At 39.0% G+C, this 19749-nt stretch overlaps 3 protein-coding genes across 3 annotated transcripts; 2 read left to right on the top strand and 1 right to left on the bottom strand.

Annotated features, from left to right (window-relative positions):
* Positions 1-437: 437 nt before the first annotated feature.
* On the top strand, positions 438-6505 carry dhrs7ca (dehydrogenase/reductase (SDR family) member 7Ca). The gene is made up of 7 exons (XM_062438639.1): positions 438-505; positions 3456-3627; positions 3742-3854; positions 3930-4140; positions 4259-4351; positions 5471-5617; positions 6166-6505. Exons 2-7 carry the CDS (start codon positions 3471-3473, stop codon positions 6369-6371), a joined length of 927 nt encoding a protein of 308 aa, XP_062294623.1. The 5' UTR covers positions 438-505; positions 3456-3470; the 3' UTR covers positions 6372-6505.
* A 1168-nt stretch (positions 6506-7673) lies between these two features.
* On the top strand, positions 7674-9204 carry LOC133999272 (protein NATD1-like). The gene is made up of 3 exons (XM_062438459.1): positions 7674-7872; positions 8860-8978; positions 9079-9204. The coding sequence occupies exons 1-3, from the start codon at positions 7719-7721 to the stop codon at positions 9202-9204; spliced, it is 399 nt and encodes a 132-aa protein (XP_062294443.1). The 5' UTR covers positions 7674-7718.
* Positions 9205-10346: 1142 nt separating this feature from the next.
* LOC133999271 (germ cell-specific gene 1-like protein) lies at positions 10347-19749 on the bottom strand. Its single transcript, XM_062438458.1, has 7 exons — positions 19446-19749; positions 17650-17697; positions 16986-17138; positions 13910-14021; positions 12872-13166; positions 10554-10698; positions 10347-10456 (listed from the first exon to the last, which is right to left on the bottom strand). Exons 1-7 carry the CDS (start codon positions 19747-19749, stop codon positions 10347-10349), a joined length of 1167 nt encoding a protein of 388 aa, XP_062294442.1.

Below are 19749 nucleotides of genomic sequence, written 5' to 3'. Positions count from 1 at the left end.
TAGATTCTGTGAGTGATCGGGGGCAAAGAAGAAAAATGGAGCATAAATAAAGTGTTAGCATATAAATTAGGACAAAGATGTGTTTGTAATTATTTCTTATTTTTAACGGCACTTTAGACACCTCACCATCAACACCTCAACATCATGTGTGTGTGTATTTGTGTGTATATAATTATTTTCTATGAGGTAAGGCACATTAGAAATTACGCCTAAAGGAAGCTAATGAAAACACCTCTTTCCCAGCGGCCCCCTCTCCTCTCCTCTCCTCTCCTCTCCCCCGCCTGTCATTCTAAACATAACATGTTGACAACATACATGGAAAATAACTGACTCAGCTGTGCTGCTATTAAAAGAGCTCAAATCCCAAAGTATTGCTGTAGCGGGGCTGGCCGGCTGTCATGTCGTAGGAGCTCTCTGAATGAGCTGAGGCGTGCAGCTACAGCTCCTCAGGAGAGGAATTAATCAGGAGTCCAAGATACCTGCAGAGGCCTGAGAAACCCAAGCAGTAAGTGCTGCCTGTTAATTCACGTCTTACAATATTGAGGTCAGTCAGCTAGAAGTGATCTGCCGTCTTTAGTGGTCAGTCACTTGTGGAAAAGGTCCAGTTCAGTGTGCAACCAGGATTTTTGAGTGACAACTTGTTTTTTAATATTTAATTTCATGCAGGACGGCTGCAGCATAAAATGACAAGTGCTCCACTTCTTTGTTCCACTTCTTCAGTTTTTCGTTACGTTAATGAATCTCTTGACGTTGTTGTGGAATAATGTGTGTGAATACTCTGTGACATTCAGCCTTTGTGAGAGATACAGTATCTATTTCTAGGGCAGTTTATTTTTAGAAACCCCCTTCTTGGACAAACACCCAGTGCTTGGCATCGTAATCCTAAACCAAAAGGTTATCTTCAAATGCCCATTTGGACAAAACTACGACGTGTGAGTGCCAGTATTTGCAATCTAATAATAATAATAATAAAAAACCTGGCATTGTAAAGTAAACAGAGAATTTATGGGGAACATAGTTTTGTCCAAGCTGGTTATGAAAACCAATCTGTTAATATAATCACATTCACAGTCCATAAAACAAAATCTGACATCTGTCAAGTTGAACATATGTTTAGAAAAGCTTAAAATATGGTTTGAAGTTAAAAAGTTGGATTTGAGAGTTGGACCGTTACACATTCAAGATTTTTAGAGCATATAATAATTGCTTCATACTCATAATGTTTGCAAAAGCACGACTTCATTGCATGTTTGGATTTATGAAAGCTTTAACCCTCCTGTCGTCCTCCCGGGTCAAATTGACCCCATCTCTTTCTTTCCTTCCTTCCTTCCTTCCTCCCTTCCTCTTTATTTAATTTTTCCTTTGTTCTTCCCCTCCTTTGCTCTTTCTTTGCTCCCTCTTCCTTCCATACTTCTTTCCTCACTTCCTTCCTCCTTACTCCGTTCTTTCCTTCCTTCCTTCCTCCTCTCCTTCCTTCCTTCCTCTTTTCTTCCCTCCTTACTCCTTTCTTTCCTTCCTTCCTCCCTTCCTTCTCTCCTTACTTCCTTCCTCTTTTTCTCCCTGCCTCCCTCCTTTCCTTCCTTCCTTCCTTCCTTCCTTCCTAATTCCTTCTTTCCTCCTGTCCTTCTTTCTTTCCTTCCTTCCTTCCTTGACCTGAAGACAACAGGAGGGTTAATATGGAAATAAACTGAAACTATAAAGACAATTAGGAGCTCAAAACAACAATAAACAGCAGAACTAGTACAAAGCGATAAACAAATCATGCTTGCTCTGACCTCACACATTCAATCAGCTGCCAGATGTCCAAATAAAAGTTCAGTTTCATGAATGGGGAATGTGATTTTACCTCATAAGACTGTGTGTATATCATATATGTATATAAAAGTTGTAATCTATAGGCAGAGAGAAATCCCATATAGAGACATGAATGATGTTGTATTTATCATTTACTTTTTCTTCTAATTGCTTATGAAAGAACATGGTTAAAAAACCCTTTCCTCTGTTTTTGTTTCAGAAATTGTAAGAATATATTTACTATATATTTAAAAAATGGTTGTAGAGGGTGAGATGGATGCCAATGTAACGGAGCCGGAGAGCTTGTGGGTATGAAACGCTCCCTTTTTCACTAGATCTTAAACGGTCTTTTGACATCCCATCCCATCTCATATGCATCATCAGAATTAAAAAAAATCATTGTCCATGTGAAAAGTATGTTTACGTCTTTAAACATACTTTCACAATGATGACATCAACATCGGTTTGTAAGGGGTTTTGTTTATCCTTTTTTTTTTAAAAGAATAGTTTGATATTTTGGGAAATTGTTCTTTTTGTAAAGACTTTGATGAGAAGAATGATGCCACTCTCATGTCTGAGCTCTAAATATCAAACTACTGTCAGCAGATGGTTAGCTTAGCTTAGCACAAAAACTGGAAATGGGGCAACTACTAGCCTGGCTCTGTCCGAAGGCAACTAAAGGCCTGTAAGCACCTTAATTAACATGTTTCCTTCGTTTAATCTGCAAAAAAATTCAAAGTGTAATGAAGTGTAATGAACAACCCCCCTGTAAAATAGCACATTGCAGACCTTTTTTGTATGGATAAAACAATAATATAGTTAGTGAGCTTTAAAGTTGTTGATAGATGGATTTACTTTCCTAACTTTGGACAGAACCAGGCTAGCTATTTCCCCCTGTTTCTAGTCTTTATGCTAATCTATGGGTAACTGGCTGTTAGCTGTTTGATAGACAAATATGAGTGGTTTCAACCTTTACATCTAACTCTTGCTTAGAAAGTCAATACCGTAGCTCCTCAAATAAAAGATAGTAGTCAGTCAAAAGCCGGCTCTCTGATAATGGTCAATGTCCGGCCCAAAGAAATAGTCCAGGGGAAAAAACAGTGGTGGATTAACTCCTGGTGCCTGTTATATAATGTGCATGCCAGTTAATTATAAAGAGTAGTTACCTGGATGTAACTCCAGTTCTATGAGTACATGTGTTGAGTGTAGCAGATCATCACAGAAATAACAATGATGGCCATGACACTATATGAATACATGGGTAACCAGAATAATTTGGATAAGCCAGCAAGAATACATCCGTAGCATGCTACCCATATGCCAAAATGTTCTGGGTGGGACTCATGCTAGAATTATTGTTCGGCATGGATGACCAATAAAGTAGTACCAAAAATGTAACAGAACAAATGGAAGCAGATCAGAAAACAATCAGGCTTTGTACTAAAACAAATGAGCAAATATACTTATTAAACAGAGGGAACTAAAATAAAGGCCTTTCCTTAATATAAGCCTGTTAATAAAGGCCTTGGCCTCTATTTGAGGAAATACAGTAAGAACATTTCCCAAATGTCAAACGGTATATTGTGAGAGCTTTACAAAGATATGCCCTTGTTTTATGTACATTTTGCATATTTAATGTAAAAATTAAAACCCATTTTCAGGACATCCTCCATGAGATGGACCCACTATGGACAATCCTCTTGGTGCCCTTCGTAGTCGTGCTGACAGCTGGATTTTTCTACCTCTATGGCTTCATTGTCGGCCTGTTGTCCAAAACATCAGTACGCAATAAGGTGGTGGTTTTAAGTGATGCTTTATCCGGGCTTGGAAGAGGTAACGTACTTTGTAGTTAAAGACAAAAAACTAAACTAAACTAAAAAGGCATCTTCCGATTGGATTTTACATTGTTATCTGTCTTGTTTTTCTAATTTGGATTCATCACTGAAGAATGTGCGAGTGTGTTTCACAAAGGAGGAGCGAGGCTGATCCTCTGTGGGAAAAGCTGGGAGAAACTTGAAGAACTTGCCGATAATTTGGCCAATGCTTCAGATCCCACTGTAGTGAGTACCACCACTAAAACACAATAAATGATGACCAATGACTATCCATCTATAGCTACTGCTTCTCCTCCTCAGACGTTTCCTCCTAAACTGGTGCTGCTGGATTTTGGAGATATGGACAGCATGCCTGAGGCGATCGATGAGATCCTGGAGTGTTACGGCTGCTTGGATATTCTCATCTTTAACAGCAGTATGAAAGTCAAAGCACCTGCACAGAGTCTTTCTTTGGAGATGGACAAGCTACTAATGGACAACAACTACTTCGGACCAGTCACGCTGGCTAAAGGTAGATTATTCAATTACATTTCAGTCTGCAATGGATGAGATAATTCATCATAATAGCTTTGAGGTTTTGTCATATGTGTTTTGTTGCCTGCAGAGAAGTTTACATTTCTGTTTTTTAGGTGTGCTGCCCTCCATGATCTCTAGGCGGACTGGTCACCTGCTTCTGGTCAACAGCATTCAAGGAAAACTTGCTGTGCCCTTCCGCGCTACATGTGAGTTAAAGTGTTTTAATACAGAAATTCTTATTCAAGGTGCTACTGTATGTAAAGTACGTAATTAATGTGAGTGTAGTTGTGTGGCTCTGTGGAAATTCACCTCTTTGGTCCAGATTGAATTGATTCAACATGCTTAACTAAAACTTGTTAACAAGATCAATATAAAGTCCAACTTTTAAGATATATTAGTCTACTACAAGATCTCCTTTGTATAAATATGATATGATGTCATGTTGGTGTCCCCTAATTTTACATTTTTTCAATTAATTACTGTTCAATCATCTGCTTATGTAGCTGAAGTCCTTATTTTAAAACAGCAAATCATATCTTGAATAAAGCTATAACGTGTGATTCAACAAGGACTAGAACTATGCAATTAAAATATTAAACAATTATCTTTAATTATCCATGATAGCTAACAAAAAAACCTGGCAAAACCAATCTGTTGGGATCAGGCGGGGAGTTCCGGTCCTCTGAAATGAGGCCAACGCGGAAGTAACTTAAAACTGCATTCTATCAAAAGGCCACCAGGGGGCGACTGTTTTGGTGTCAAAAGGACTTCCGTCTCTATACTAGTCAATGGAGAATTCACAAACTTCTCACTTGATTTCTAACCTCAGTAAACGTTTTCAAAATGTGTTTATGGTCTCAATCGCTAGTTTAAAGCCTTCTTCAATGCAGTATGATGTTCATTTGGGACATTTTGGCCTCCCTGATTTTATATTTGACGATAAAGCAGGGTATGCATTAGGGCGTGGCTACGTCGTGATTGACAGGTTGATTGGTTCACAGGTTCAGGAGGGCGCCTCATGCTCCTCCTGATGCCCATATAAGTAGAATCCGTGTTTTGTTTTTTTGCCGGCATGCACCGGAAATTTTCAAGATGGCGCTGCCCAGATCCGATACTATTGGCCTCCGAGCAGCAGTCCACAAACCTATGGGTGACGTCACGGATGTTACGTCCATTTCTTATATACAGTCTATGGTTGGGATATGTAGATTCGAGTAATGGCTAATTCTGGTGCTTCAAAATGAGTTAAAGGTAATGATGAGGTGTAGATGGCTGTAATATCTAGAAGTGAAGACATTTAGGTGTTACTTTATGTTTTTTTTCAGATGCAGCCTCTAAACATGCAGTTCAGGCTTTCTTTGACTGTGTGAGGGCTGAAGTGGAGGAGTACGGCATCTCCGTCAGCACCATAAACCACACCTTCATCAGCAAATGTGCAGCAGGGGCAGCTCCGTCCAAATCCATCTGGTCATGTGAGTAAAATTAAAAGAAAGCAGGCAGAAGGATACCAAACTTTATTCTGAAATACACATACTCTTCACTGTTTGGTTTTTTTAAATTTAAACTCTTCCCTTAACCTTTGTGTCAGTCAAATTGACCACGTCTGTTTTGACTGTTCCTTCTTTCCTCCCTTCCTTCCTTCCGTCTGTCCTTCCTCCCTCCCTCCTTCTCTCTTTCTTTCCTTCCTCTCTTTCCTTTCTCCCTTCCTTCTGTCCTTCCTTCCTTCTTTCCTTCTCTCCTTACTCCATCCCCCTTTCTTCCTTCCTTCTGTCCTTCCTACCTCCCTCCCTCTCTCCTCCTTTCCTTCCTTCCTTCCTCCCTTCCTCCTTCTCTCTTTCTTTCCTCCCTCCCTCCCTCCCTCCCTCCTTTCTTTCCTTCTTACTCCCTTCCTCCCTCCTTTCCTTCCTTCTTCCTCCCTTCCTTCCTTGACTCGAGGACAACAGGAGGATTAAATTATGTCACAGAACATTTTCTCATCTATTGCCCTCAAGTGAATTATTTCTTGCCTCTCCATTTGCAGTGTTGTACACTAAGAAGCCGCTCGGCGTTTCTCCTGATGAAGCAGCCACTGAGATTGTGAAGACTTTAAACAACAAGAGGAAAGAGGTGGTAATTGCTCCCTCGCTCCCCAAGGTTGCCATCTATGCCAGGTCCTTCTTCCCTAATGTGTTCTTCGCTGTGATGGCTGCAGGAGTGAACAACGCTGCTGTCGCTGACAAGATGTAGCACTGTTGCTGCTGCCATACGCAGCCTCACACTATAATGACTGTGGATATTTATGACACAATATTTTCTGGTGAAGGTGAAACAAAAGTGTGAAAGATGTGAAAATTAAGAATAAAGGATGGGTGGAAATGACAGCAAGGTCTGTGAAGAACATTTTATTCACAATCCTCCATCTGTCCATGCTGACAATCTAAAAGAAAAAATATTAATAATATACTGCCCTGTTTTTAATTAAATCTTTCAAAATAGATTTAAGATTTAAGCCCCCAGAGTCTCTTTTAAAGCGTTTGAGTGTAGGTCTTACATGTATTGACAATAATATGGTCTTAAATTTTGATTTATGAGTCAAATTATCATTTTTGGCTTGTACTGAACGCATACAAGTACATACAGGTTTGTGTTAATTGCAAAATAATGGGTCATAATGAGTTGTAATGACAACCAAAGGACACCTCATTAGAGCTTTAATGAGCGGTCTATTAATCATTTGATTGACAGAAAATTACGCAACAACTATGTTGATAATAGATTTATGGTTTTGACTAAGAAAGAAATGCTTTCAAGTTTCCCCAATGTGAGAATTTGCTGTTTTTTTCTGTTTTATGTCTTTGTAAATTGAATATATTTGGGATTTGGACTTATAGTCAGACAAAATAAAGACATTTAAACAAGTCACCTTGAGCTCTGTCAATCTGGGATGGATATTTTTCATTCATTTCTGGTGTTTTAATCGAGAAAACATAGCTCTACACTTCATATGAGTATCTTGTTGGAAGATTAACAGTTATGTTGCTCGAGTTTCTCCATCAGAAAGTCTTGTTTTCTGCATATTATACAGCTCGACAAATGGACCTGATTCAAAATGATCATAGGACTGCAGAGAATCAGTCAATCGTGAGGAAAATGTCATATATCTTCATATGTTTATGGACTTGATTACATTTAGAATATTAATAAAGTATTTATGTGTCAGTCCCAGTTATATAAATGTTCTTTTTTTTTTTTTAAGTACTTTTTTATTTTTATTTATCTAAGGCACCAAGACCACACATCCTGTACTGGAAGAAAAAAAAGATCAGACATACATATACTGAAGTGCAACCATATGTCAAAAAAAAACCTATAAAAGAAATGAAAAAATACTTTTCTCATCATTAAATCATGTCTGTGGTTGTGCTGTGGCTTGTGGTTGAGCAGTAAAAGCCACATTTTTTTTAAGTGTAGAGGTCAAGGACAGGTCATTAAAAATTATAGTGACTGTGTTGTGAGCAGCTGGCGCCCTCTAGTGGCCGTTCTGTATAATCACTACTACACGCTGTTTAGTATTACGTGTCTTTTCATGCGTAAATGGCGTTTAAAATATTTTCCAGACTCACTGCGTTGACTTGGAGAGTGAAATCCTACCCGACCGCTTTGACTGCACTGAGCTCCAGCTGCAGGTTGACGGTGGATCATGACCGACAGAACCAGCGGTTCAGTGTCTCTCCGGACAGCGGGGCTGGTAAGAGCACAGAGGCCGGGTTTCAAGCTCCGGCGCCGGGTTGAATCCTGTGAGGGAGCCCGGTGTATACTCGGGGCCTGCTGCAGCACATTTCAGCTCAGTGGATTAATTTCCAGTGAGAATCACACAACAGCTGCTCCATTGTAGATATTTGGATTTTACGCACATATTAACAGCTTGGCTCTTTTTTAGTAAGGAGAAAAGGATCAGCGAAACTCCATTTAAAAATATGAGAATTTAAGGTAGCTTCGTTCGAGAGCAAATTTTCACAATTTATGTGAATGACTCGTAGATTACACGATTGGTCTAGTATTACCTAACAGTTCGGCGCATATATTATTCGCCAATGCAGCAGATTTGTATTACATTTTTTGGATAATTGGCCACATAGCAAAGACGTCGCAGGTAAAGGAGAGCCACCTAAAAACCTATATTTCCGGAAGTAGGTTTGGTATGGTAATCTTAACAGTTTTCTCTCAGTACATGGTTAATCCAATCATATACTCTACTTTGTGGGCCCTAAACAGAAGTTAATTTCCACTCCGTTTGCCCCACTGCATTCAATTTAAAGCTATGGTAACTATTCTGCATTAACATGTCTAAAAACGATTAGACCTATCTTATTATGTTGAGTTGTGTGCATACATTATCCCAAATGATATCATCAGTTAACTCACTTGGTCACCTGTCAATGGCATCATCACCCCTCTGTCAAAGAGTAGAGGCATTGGTGTAGTGATCCTCCACTCCATTAAACCTACATAAAACAGGTTGTAAGTGAGAGATAATATAAATAAGAGCTAAGGTGTTAATTTAACCCAAAAGTTAAAATATTTACAGTGAATAATTTGCTGATTATGGGGCCCCCTGTTAGCTATGGGGCCCTATGAGCAGCTGCTTCATGCCTCCAGCTCACTTTGCACATCTGTAAACTGGGATTCCTATCATTTTAACTGTGGTGTGAAATCTTCCATGTCCTCTGTTCAGGCGCCGATGAATGTGCGGTGCTGCGGTACAAATTCACAGGGGAGAAGGAGGTGGACCTAATGTCAACATATGTGCCAGAGTCGTTCAGGGGCCAGGGTATTGCGGCGCAGCTGTCACAGGTAAGATTTAAACTTTGCTTTGGAAAGTGTGAGTGTCGGGCATACTGTATACTGGCCCAAACAAATCCACATTTTGTGTATTTTTCTTTTCCTGTTACAGGCCGCTCTGAACTTCCTGGTTGAAGAAAACCTCAAGGCTCATGTCTCTTGTTGGTACATCAAGAAATACATTGAGGAAAATCCACATAAAGGTTTCAAAGATGTCATCATACCTCAAGTCAACTAGAAGCTTGTGTACTTCACTGTACATTTCTACAGAGGCTAAATGGAGGATTAAAAGCACAATGCACTTGATTTGCAGAATGTGCACCATCCAAAAAGTTATGAATGATGATTGTTGAATGGATTTGTTTGTAATTCATAGACTGAAGTGCCAAATCACAACAATTGAGAATAAGTACAGTGAAATTAGTATTATTTTTAAAGATTCACTGTTGAATGCTGAATAAATGTGAGTAAAGATAGTCATTATCTCTGCAGAAAATTCAGGGTTTGAAGATGAAGTGGCTGCATGATTTGTATTCAGATTTCTTTTATCAACCTGAACCTAGTAAATTGGTGCTTATTTTTATGCCAGATTGCACTTTTTAATTCTGATCCGTCTGGTATCAGGTCTGTTGTAATTTGTATTATTGTATGTTGGGACATTGAAATATTTATGATGCCATAATGTATGGAAATTGATATTGTAATATTTTGCCAGTATAATCTGTATCTTTTTCTTGCTAAAAACATATTTTTTGACAATAAAAACAATCTTTTCTTCTCTGCGTATATTGGTGTCAAGTAATTACTCATTATAGCATTAAGCAAAGTTATTTATAATGCACATGCAGATATAACAAATAGGTCTACATATGGGGGACATTAAAGGATATGTTCACAATATTTCAAGTTTGTCCTACAACAACAGTCAGGGGCCCAAATGAACAGTGGAACATGTTTTTCTGGCTGAAATAATTCCTCCTATTCATACTGAACATTAGAAGAGATCCCTACGTAAAGTGTATTTGAAGCTAATGTGAAGCCAACCAAATTATTAAAACATCAAGTCGATGTATTTTAAAGTTAGTTATTTTAGTGCCAAATTCCTTGTTTTTGTTGCTCTACTTCCACTGCAGCTGAACAGGAAAACACTGTCCACTGAGACACAAAAAAGACCTTTGGGAGATATTAACTTCATCTGACTGACTAACGAGGACTGTGGATTTTGTCCCCCATTACTTACATTGTAAGTGGGTTAGGGTTAAAAACCAGTTTCAATGATCACTGTTGTTTTAAGATCAGAAATGTTGTGAAACTTACCTTTACCACACCTTTTTTGGGATTCTTTGAAGACCTGAGCCGCCTCGCAAGTATTCGGCTCTTCTACAGCCTTACTAGGTCATTGCACCAGGCCCCGTTGCCTCCTTTAATGTATACCTTAAAAGACAAATCCTCTGGGATTCTCTGGATGTGACTGAGTTGGATCTGAAGAACTGGGGGAAAAAAGAAGATTACAACTGTCTAACATGCTGTTCTAGCAGTGAACAAACTGTCACTTTGTAATTACCGATGCTGTTGGATGTCGTCCACCTGCAAGCTCGTCTCTCAGCAGGAGCTTCTCATTAGTGTTGAAAGGTATGATGACTTCAAAGAGTGTGACTCTCTCCGTGTTTCCTGGCCTTTGCAGCACCTTGTTGAGCAGGTGAGTGATGGCTGTGTCCATGTCTGTGTGATTCTGGGTATGAAAACTGGAGATGTATGCTGACTCCTTAGCTGAGGGTCTGATGTTCTGCCTTTACTGACAAGCAGCCTCTCAAAGGGTTTCATTATATCTGAAGTAGACACCTGTAGTCACACCTGTAGTGTTTCAGGGGTGTTGCAGGATGTTTCTCAGATTTAAGGTTAAGTTGGAAATCTGACCTTTTTTGGAAAACATCTGCTAACTGGCAGATACATGAGCCCAAAGGTGCTGACATAAAGACAAACTGTTGCTATTTATAAAGTGTGCATACTATCTTGAATGTTTTTGAACACTGTGTAGGGTAACGACTGTACAGCTTTCAAAAAAGTGGTTCTTTAAATGTGAAAGTGGAAGAGGCTCCTTTTTATTCATACGTACCCCCAAAGCTCTGTTGGATGAGTTCAAGTAACGCCTCATCTAAACCCTCAACCTTCATTGAACTGATTATTTCAATGTGTTAAGAATACTATTAATTCTTTGCAGTGGTTACTGTTGTTATGATAATTTTGACTGTTTTATCCATTACCTTTGGCTAACTATTTCAACAGTTTATTCATTACTTTTACAGCGTGTAGGGTTTAAATTTCTTTTAGCTACGACTTAACCATGAGCCTAGAAGATAAGAAGAAATGAGCATGTAAGGCGAGCACTGTATATCTTGGATTCTTGCCACCTAATGAGATTATTTCTGCCACTACGGCAGCTCCGCCGGTGGCTCTACTGATCCACAGTGTCAGGTTTTCACGCTCAAAAGTCACTGGCTTGCCACAGCTGTGTAGTAAAGAACAAGTCGAACAATAATCACAGTGTTTGCCTCTTGGATGAAGATATACTGTACTATGCCATGAGAGGTGTGAACCACATTTTATTTACATATTCAGTGATATAGTGGTATACTGCATAATCTGTTGCTGCAGAACATGTTTTTCTATGTTGTGTTTGAAATAAAAAATCAGTCACAATCGGTGGATCATATACTGTCGTTCCAATAGATGTCAGTCTTACTTCATTGAAGATTTCCCTTCACACCCATTTTGGTCTGTCAATGTTTGATTTATATCTCTCAGATTGGAAAATGTTCAACATCCATTACAGATCAAAGATCCCATTAGAAATACATTTATAAATCATATGAGATGTGACCATCAAAGATGACAGTTTCAAGGGAAGCGAGTTGACACATAAAGCTAAATTTCTGATTTAAAATTGGATACAAAGTTAATGTTTTTAAAACAATCTGACAGAATTAAACCATGGAGAAAAAAAAAGATTAAAGTCACAGAGACAATACTGCTGGTGGATTTAAAATAGGATGCAATATATGCAACCATCTTGTTAACACATATCATCTATGTATCATCATTTCATAAGCATATTTGCAGACGTGCTTGCATATGCATGAATTGTATATATGCCTGCCAAGTGGTGATCATCAATATACCAACAAGCGCTGGCTGATCTTTTCAGCCCTGAAAAGATCAGCATGATGAACCGAGCACAGACACAGCTTGGGGAAGAAAGCTCAACCCATCTGCTCCTGAATATCAGCCGTGATTAGAATATTCAGTGTTGCCTCGAGACACATAAAAGATGTTTTTGTTGACAAGCACAATCTCTCTTCTCTTGTGTTAAGGTATAGCACAGTAATGTTTTCAGTGAGATCATTTTCTGGTCCAATCCCAAACATCGTCTCTGTTATTAAGCAGGTCACCAAGCCTCGTCCCCGATAAGATGAGTAAAACTTTGATACAACTTGACTTTAAAAGGCTAATTCAACAAAAGATCTTCTACACTGAAACAGATATTAAAGTGTCTGTGCTGCAGCTGTAGTCTGCGCATCCTGGAGCTCGCCACAGCTTAGTGTGAAGACGTTGAAATTGCAGCCTTCGTCCCATCCTCCCACAAATAATATCCGATGGAAAGATTTGATGAAATGCATGTTGTGTCAAAGCCGACTATGCTACATTATTTCCGGAGGAAGATTGTAGGCTCCGGCTTTGCAGACATGCATTTGATAATTGGCAAGGAACAAAACAAACAAATATTCTCCTGTATTAGAATTTTACATCCAGGAACAAGGACCAATCTAGGTCAAAGAAATCAGCCCGAAAAAGGGTTCCAGTGGGGCACAGGGACAGGGATGGTGACTCCATTTTTAGCAGTATACCTCTCCATGTTGTTCTGGTGCACTGTCCGTTTCGACCTCATATGTTGTTGTGCCTGTGGATGGTTTATTGCCATTGACTGGCAGTTCTGGCGGGGCCTCAGTGTAAGCGGGCGCAGCCGTCAGGTACATGTCCCACATCTGCTCGGGGATATTCAGCTCTATCATCTTCTGCTTGACCAACAGGTTCTTCTCGATGTTCCGCCGTTTGTATTTAAACTCTATGATTGTCTTTGTGTACCTGTTCAGCGCTGTCACGGCCGAGCCCATGCAGGTACCGAAGGAGCCCCAAGCTAAGCTGAGGAGAGGTTTGAAAACAGTATCAGGCCCAGTATGTGCACCTCTAGTCTCATGTGCAAAGCCAAACCAACAATGAATGAACTATGTAGAAGTAGTTAAATTAGTTAAATTAATTGTTGTGTGTATCCAAAACCTGATATATCTTATTCTTCTGTGCCATAGAATTACGTTGCAGCATGTTCTTTGGCTTGGAGAAGTTTGGACGTGTTAGTTTATAATGGCTCCAAAGACTAATAACAGTGATCATGTTCTCACCCTCCCTGTTGTGTAAGCCAGGCACTTAACTAGCTTGTTGTGCTACATATCACAATCTCTTGACTTCATGCCAAAGGTATTTACAATGTTCAATGTAGGATGAGGTCAAGAAGTTGTGATATGTAGCAAAATAAGCTTATGAAGTACTGTAAATATGCTCAGTTACAAAGAACTACACAGAACTACTCTCCGGACAATGAAAATGCAATCGCTGTTATTAGTCTTTAAAGTCGTTTTGGAGCAAACTAACATGGCCAAATTCTACATAATGAAGGAGCAGAGGTCTACGGCACAGAGGAATAAGATATATCAGACTTTGGATCAATTAATCAGCAGACAGAATAACAAACTGGGATAATATAAGATTAAACTCTTGCAAAATAGCCCCAATGAATAGAGATTGGTATTTTCTGCACCATTTGTTGTTTGTGTTAAACTAACGAGCTGAAATAACACATTTTTACAATAGAAGTAAGAATCTCTTACGCATAAGACCAGCTGTAGTCCCAGGTCTTAGGCCTCCAATCTTCTGGCCCCATAGCTACAGCCAGCTGGAAAATGGTGGTGAACATCATGTGGGCCACCATCCCACAAAGGCCTGAAAACAAGAGAATATCAGTGTATGTGCAGTCATATACACTCCAATGACTTTTTTTCTATTAACAAGGGGAGTAATATGGTAATTGGGGATTGATGGTTCTAGGTTCTCAAATGTGAGAATTTGCTCCTTGTATTGTCTTACATTGTAGCAAATAGAATATTTTGGGGTTTGGTAGTGTTGGTCAGAAAAAAATAGGACTTTTAGGATACTGTGATGGGCATTTTTCCATTTTTCTTATATTTTAAAGACCAATCAATAAATCAGTTAATTAAAAAGATAATCTGCAGATTAATTGAAAATGAGAATAACTGTTTAGCAAACACTCAATAAGCCATTCACTGAGCTCCTACTAGATTTAATAACAATCCCTTATAAATGGCTCTCAAAGAGTAATTAATTCAGGGAGTAACTACACCCAAGGTAATTAATGTAGAGGTAGCTGTGCGCTCTGTCACCACCTGTTGCAGTACAGAACACCATATGTAATGTAATGAAGTATAACAGTTTTGAATCCTTAAACCCACAGAGGACAATGGAGCAATGCTTTCCTTCCATACAAGATTTAGTGTGAAGTTTCTCTTAATTTAAAACTGACACTATTTACATTTTGTTTAAAGATTTTAACTGTGCAGAACTCATAAATATCTTGTATGTGGTAATAAATAGAAAATGACATTCACTGTTTGTAGTTTTGTTCCACATGAGCAGATTTGTAAGGAACAAATATTTACAGAGAGAAAACTGAGCTTCAATTTGAAAACAGGACACAATGTTGGAGTCAGATGAAACATGCTGTGACTGGGATAAACTGGGATGTGTGTGACATTCAGACAGATTGTGGGACTGGCCGGTGCCTCTGTTCTCTCCCCCCCCCCCCCCCCCCCCCCCCCCAATCGGATGCTGGCCTTCTCTCATCCAGCAGTCTGTCTCACCACAGCTGCTTTTCTTGGGATTAACTCATCACAACAGGGGGGGATGAGGGTCAGGGGATGGGGGAGTAGAGTGGGTGGGAGGGAGCTCCTCTGGGCAGGTCTTGGCACGGCCCAAAACCACTGCCCCGGCTCCAATCCGATTAGTACACAAACCAGCAAATCCTCCGAGGCAGCGAGTGGACACAGTACAGTTCGCTGCTCAGGATGCTCGCTGGTCCTGCATCAGCTAGTCTGACCTGCTGCCCTGATCCTTTTCTTTACTGCAAAGTTGCCTTTCACAAAGATGCATCCCCATGTTTACTATAAAGGGATTTTAAAGGGATTTTTGTATGAAATCAAAGCATACATCTGCTTGGCATTAAATTAATCAGCAACCATTCTGCAATTATATTTCAAGCAAAAATGCCAACCAAGAGGATTTGATGCTTTTCCCTGCTGTATATAATAGTAAACTCTCTGTATGGTCTGTTGTTTGAATAGAATAAATGTATTTTGAATATATCCCCTTTAGCTTGTGGACTTTGTAAATTGCCTTTTTCACTATTTTCTGACATAATTAAGAACATAATTACCATATGAATCAATCTGAAGCTAATGATACAGCCCCATTACTCCGCCTCAACTCGGCTGTGATGAGAGCTATTTAGAAATGGCAGCGACTCGCATGAATGTACTGAATTCATTACCCACAAAGCACGGATGAATAGAAGCTTTTTGGAATTCAGACATTATTCCAAAAACATGGAGGCTCATTAAGTAATCCAGATTGAAGGCAGAAAAATATGAAATGGTGCTTTTACATGCACAATTTTGTGCATGTGCCATTTGGTACAATATTATCTCAGCATCATTCAGTGTGAAACTCTCAGGCTTTTTTTGAGTTGTAGCTAAAAACAGTTAATGTCTTCAAATTATGAACAAACTATTCATCAAATGATTAATGAAACAATCTTTCACTATTCTTTTACATGTTACGTTTGCACTCATACTATAGTGTTGCACAAACACTTTACATGGATGGAAATGCACCTAGTTAACAACTAGCTGGTAGCTGGTTAATATATCAATATTATATCCATATCATGATGAGACTAGATGTTGTCTTAGATTTTGGATATCAAAATATTGTGATATGGCATTTGTGTTGTCTTTTCCTGCTTTTAAAGGCTGCATTACAGTAAAATGATGTAATTTTCTGAACTTATTGTTGATTATTTATGAAAAATCTAATTCTGTAAATATTACTGTGATATTTGATTTTGCCGATATTGCACAGCCCTACTAGCTGGTGAACATACTGTAGTGGAGCATTTAGCAGCTATTTCCCTCAGGAGTTGGTAGAGAGCAGAAAGTAGAGCTAAAAGAGAGTGAATATTGGACTTACATTCACCAGATGGACAGAAACATGATTCCAAATTAATGATAATGTTGCTCCGTAACCGCTGGATGTGGAAATAAGTTCAACATATCAATTTAAAGATTGTATCAATGTCAATATTGTGTTTAAGTCTTGTTTCAGCTATCTCCAAGTGGACAAACAATCAGTCATTTTTGGTTTACAAAATGTTTTCTTAATGCATGAATTAAGTAAACTAAATTACTATCATGAAGGAATTATCATCAGCTTTATATCAGCAGAATATTTGACTTTATTCACATACTGTACCTACTGTATAGATCAGTCTGCAGTCTTTTGCACTGTGATTCATTCCAACTTAGCCAGAGAACCTACAGGTCTCTGGGCCTTCCCACTGAGATTTACCTCGACCAATGAGAATATTCCTTCCTCCAGAACAGCTCTGCCTCCAAGCAATGTTTGTATAACTGTAACTCCAATCAGACTCACCACGGGATTTCTATGTGTACCAGCTTTATCACGGCAGTGGGAGGTCCGCATCAACCGCTGTCATTCAAAACCCACACAAACACCACACACCACATATGCCTGCTGCAGACTTGTTTGAATAACACAATGATGGATTTAAAAAAAAAAGAAGTAAAAACACCTGAGCTTCTTTTGCAGTATTACCTGACAGGGCTGTGCACATGGCAGCGAAGGCACTGAGCTTCAGTTTGTTCATGACACTAAAGCAGGGACACTGCTCCAGGGTCATCAGAATCCCGCCTGCGAAGAGCAAGGTGAGGTACAAACTCTCCGCCACTATACACAACCACAGGACTCCTGGGAAAAACAGAAGAGAGACGGAGAGAGGGAGGAAAGGAGGGAGATGGAATTAAGTTATGTTGTCTTAATAATACCGTGTCCCCGCTGAATAATCCCGCTTGTCTGAAGGCAGGCATGAATCTGACTGCATGGTCGAAGGTCTGCTCATCTCAGGTCTGAGATTCTCAACCTGATCGTCAGGATTTATAAAATCATGACAACAGCTACTGATGTTAGATGTTCATAACATGCAAGGCTTGCAAAAATACAATTTCACTGTATTGGTATGAGAACTAGCTCCTGGTAGACTGAAGATAAATTAAAAAAGGAAGTGTGTGGGTCATTGGCTGTATTGGAGTATTTTGTCCTATATCACTTTTAGTACATATTTCACAAATTGTGCAAAACATCACTTTAATTTGGGGTCCTTGTAAATATGTGATTGATCGATTGCGTAACTAAATTAAACTCTGACAGTCATACATTTTACTCATGTTTTAACATTTTATATTTCCATAATTTTACCAACCTCTTTCATGTTCAGGTGCAATCTCTGAGAAGTCTCGACAGTCAAACCCTGCGATCAGACAAAAGAAACAATCAACAGTGAAACCAGTTCTCGTTTTGGAAAGAATGACACTTTCTTTCTTACTTTTTTGCTGCACGATTATAGGAATAACAAAAGTTATTACACTGTCAGATATGATTGCTTTGGTTATTTTAATACAAAAGAATGAATGCAAATAAATGATAACAATCAGCAGGAACAACAATCTAGTGAACAGAATTGGAATAAAACAGCAGGTATAATTCAACATAATACAACATCAAGACGGTGAAGAAGAAAAGAGATTTACAGCATTTACAGGATGTTCATCTGTGCAACGTGAAACATACTGTATGTACAGAATGTACAGTATACTGTACAGATGAGCAGCTAAGATTTGCCCCAAATCTTCTCAGCACATCACGTATATTTAATCTGCAGGAAATAAAATAAGATGAAATGTACTATGTAAGGTTTTATTAACCGTATAAACATTAAATACTCAATCATAAATGCACTTAAATAGATAAATCCAGTCTAAAAAGGAAATTACATTGCATTATTACAGTCATTTCAGACAGCGAAATGAATTTGTACAAACACAGACAGCTGAGAAAGACTCAGCTGTGGATATGAATTGATTATCATCAGGTGATAATCTCTGAATTGACTGGTGAATGCAGAGCTTCCGGCAATTAATGAGAAAATGTGCCCAAATCCCAGTAAAAAGCCCCAGCAGTTATTCAATTATTCACTGGGGATTATCCAGGGTTTGTCTGTAGATGTTTTGTTTCTCTATTTTTACTTGGAGGGAGACTTAATATGAGCTGTACAATGTTACATTTATAAAGTTAGGGCAGATCTTGCATATACTGCTCATATTGGTCAGCACTGTATGTTAAAGGTTGCATGCAAATCCTTATATTATATCCTTATATTATACTCTCATTTCCTCTATTTTAGTCTTATTACCAGAGATTATGAAACCAAATGGGATGGCTTGCATGCAACGCTAAGAGACATTATTCTTAATCCAGTTCTGACTGAGAGTAGCTTCGCAAGCAACGTTAAAAAATGAATCTTACAAATGATTAATGCATTTGCTTATTCTGCATTTTGACCCATATAACAGATACATTTTGGACTTCTTGTACTTTCCTGTGGCATTAATTAATTTCATCAGTCTATGTGCAAATTGCCAATTAAATCACCACTTTAAACCCCAAAAGGTCCTTATGGTCCTGATGGAAAAGTTATTAAAGAGACTTTCTGATCACATACATTTCAAACTATATAAACAGAGCATGACCACGTGCTAGAAGACTTCTACTGTGTTTTATTTCACTGCAGTTTTCTTTGCAGGATAGCCTACTATTGTCTTCTGAAGCTATATTTGCAGAGTTAAGTGTCTAATACTTCAGCACTGTGGGACAATCACTGGACCTGTCCCACTTTGTGACAATTTTATTAGCTGGAGTTATTGACTCAAACTGCAAGTAAACTTGCTGTAGTGCATCCTCACCTGCTGTTGTTATTTGCTGGTGAAATGCAGAGAAAATAGAAATATGTGAATTTGCGTTTTAAATATTTCTGTTTACTTGGGTTTAGCTTTATCCTTTAGACAATTAGTGGAAAACTAAAACTGCTGCAACATCCCACAGTAAGCATTTATATGTTGATGGGGTGAATATTTCTAAACTGTACATTGCCTTTTAAAAAAGTGCTTCCTCCATCATCACTTCCTGTCTTTGAACACCTAGCTGATGCTGTTGTCTTACCGTTCATGTCAGCGGCCTCCTCACAGGAAAAAAATATGCCCGTGTGGAACTTCTTCAGTAGAAACTTCTCCTCGCCAGTCTCAAAGATGTACTGCACCAATCGGCTGTCGTTGATGTTTGAGCTGTTGAAGCGGATGCAGAAGATCTGCTTCGCCTTCAGCGGCGGTCCTGTGCAGAAGGGCTTGACCACCTTCCTGGTCCCCTCACACCAGTAGCTGGTGGTGACCGCTGATAAGGCAAAAGCGAATGCCACAAAGTTAAGGGTGATTGCCAGAGAAGCCCGCCGTCCGCGCTCTAGCCTCAT

Source organism: Scomber scombrus, chromosome 18 (genome assembly GCF_963691925.1).
Source record: "Scomber scombrus chromosome 18, fScoSco1.1, whole genome shotgun sequence".
NCBI classification, from domain to species: Eukaryota; Metazoa; Chordata; class Actinopteri; order Scombriformes; family Scombridae; genus Scomber; species Scomber scombrus.
Note: the sequence above shows the minus strand (reverse complement) of the source record. Positions and strands in the feature narration are given on the sequence as shown.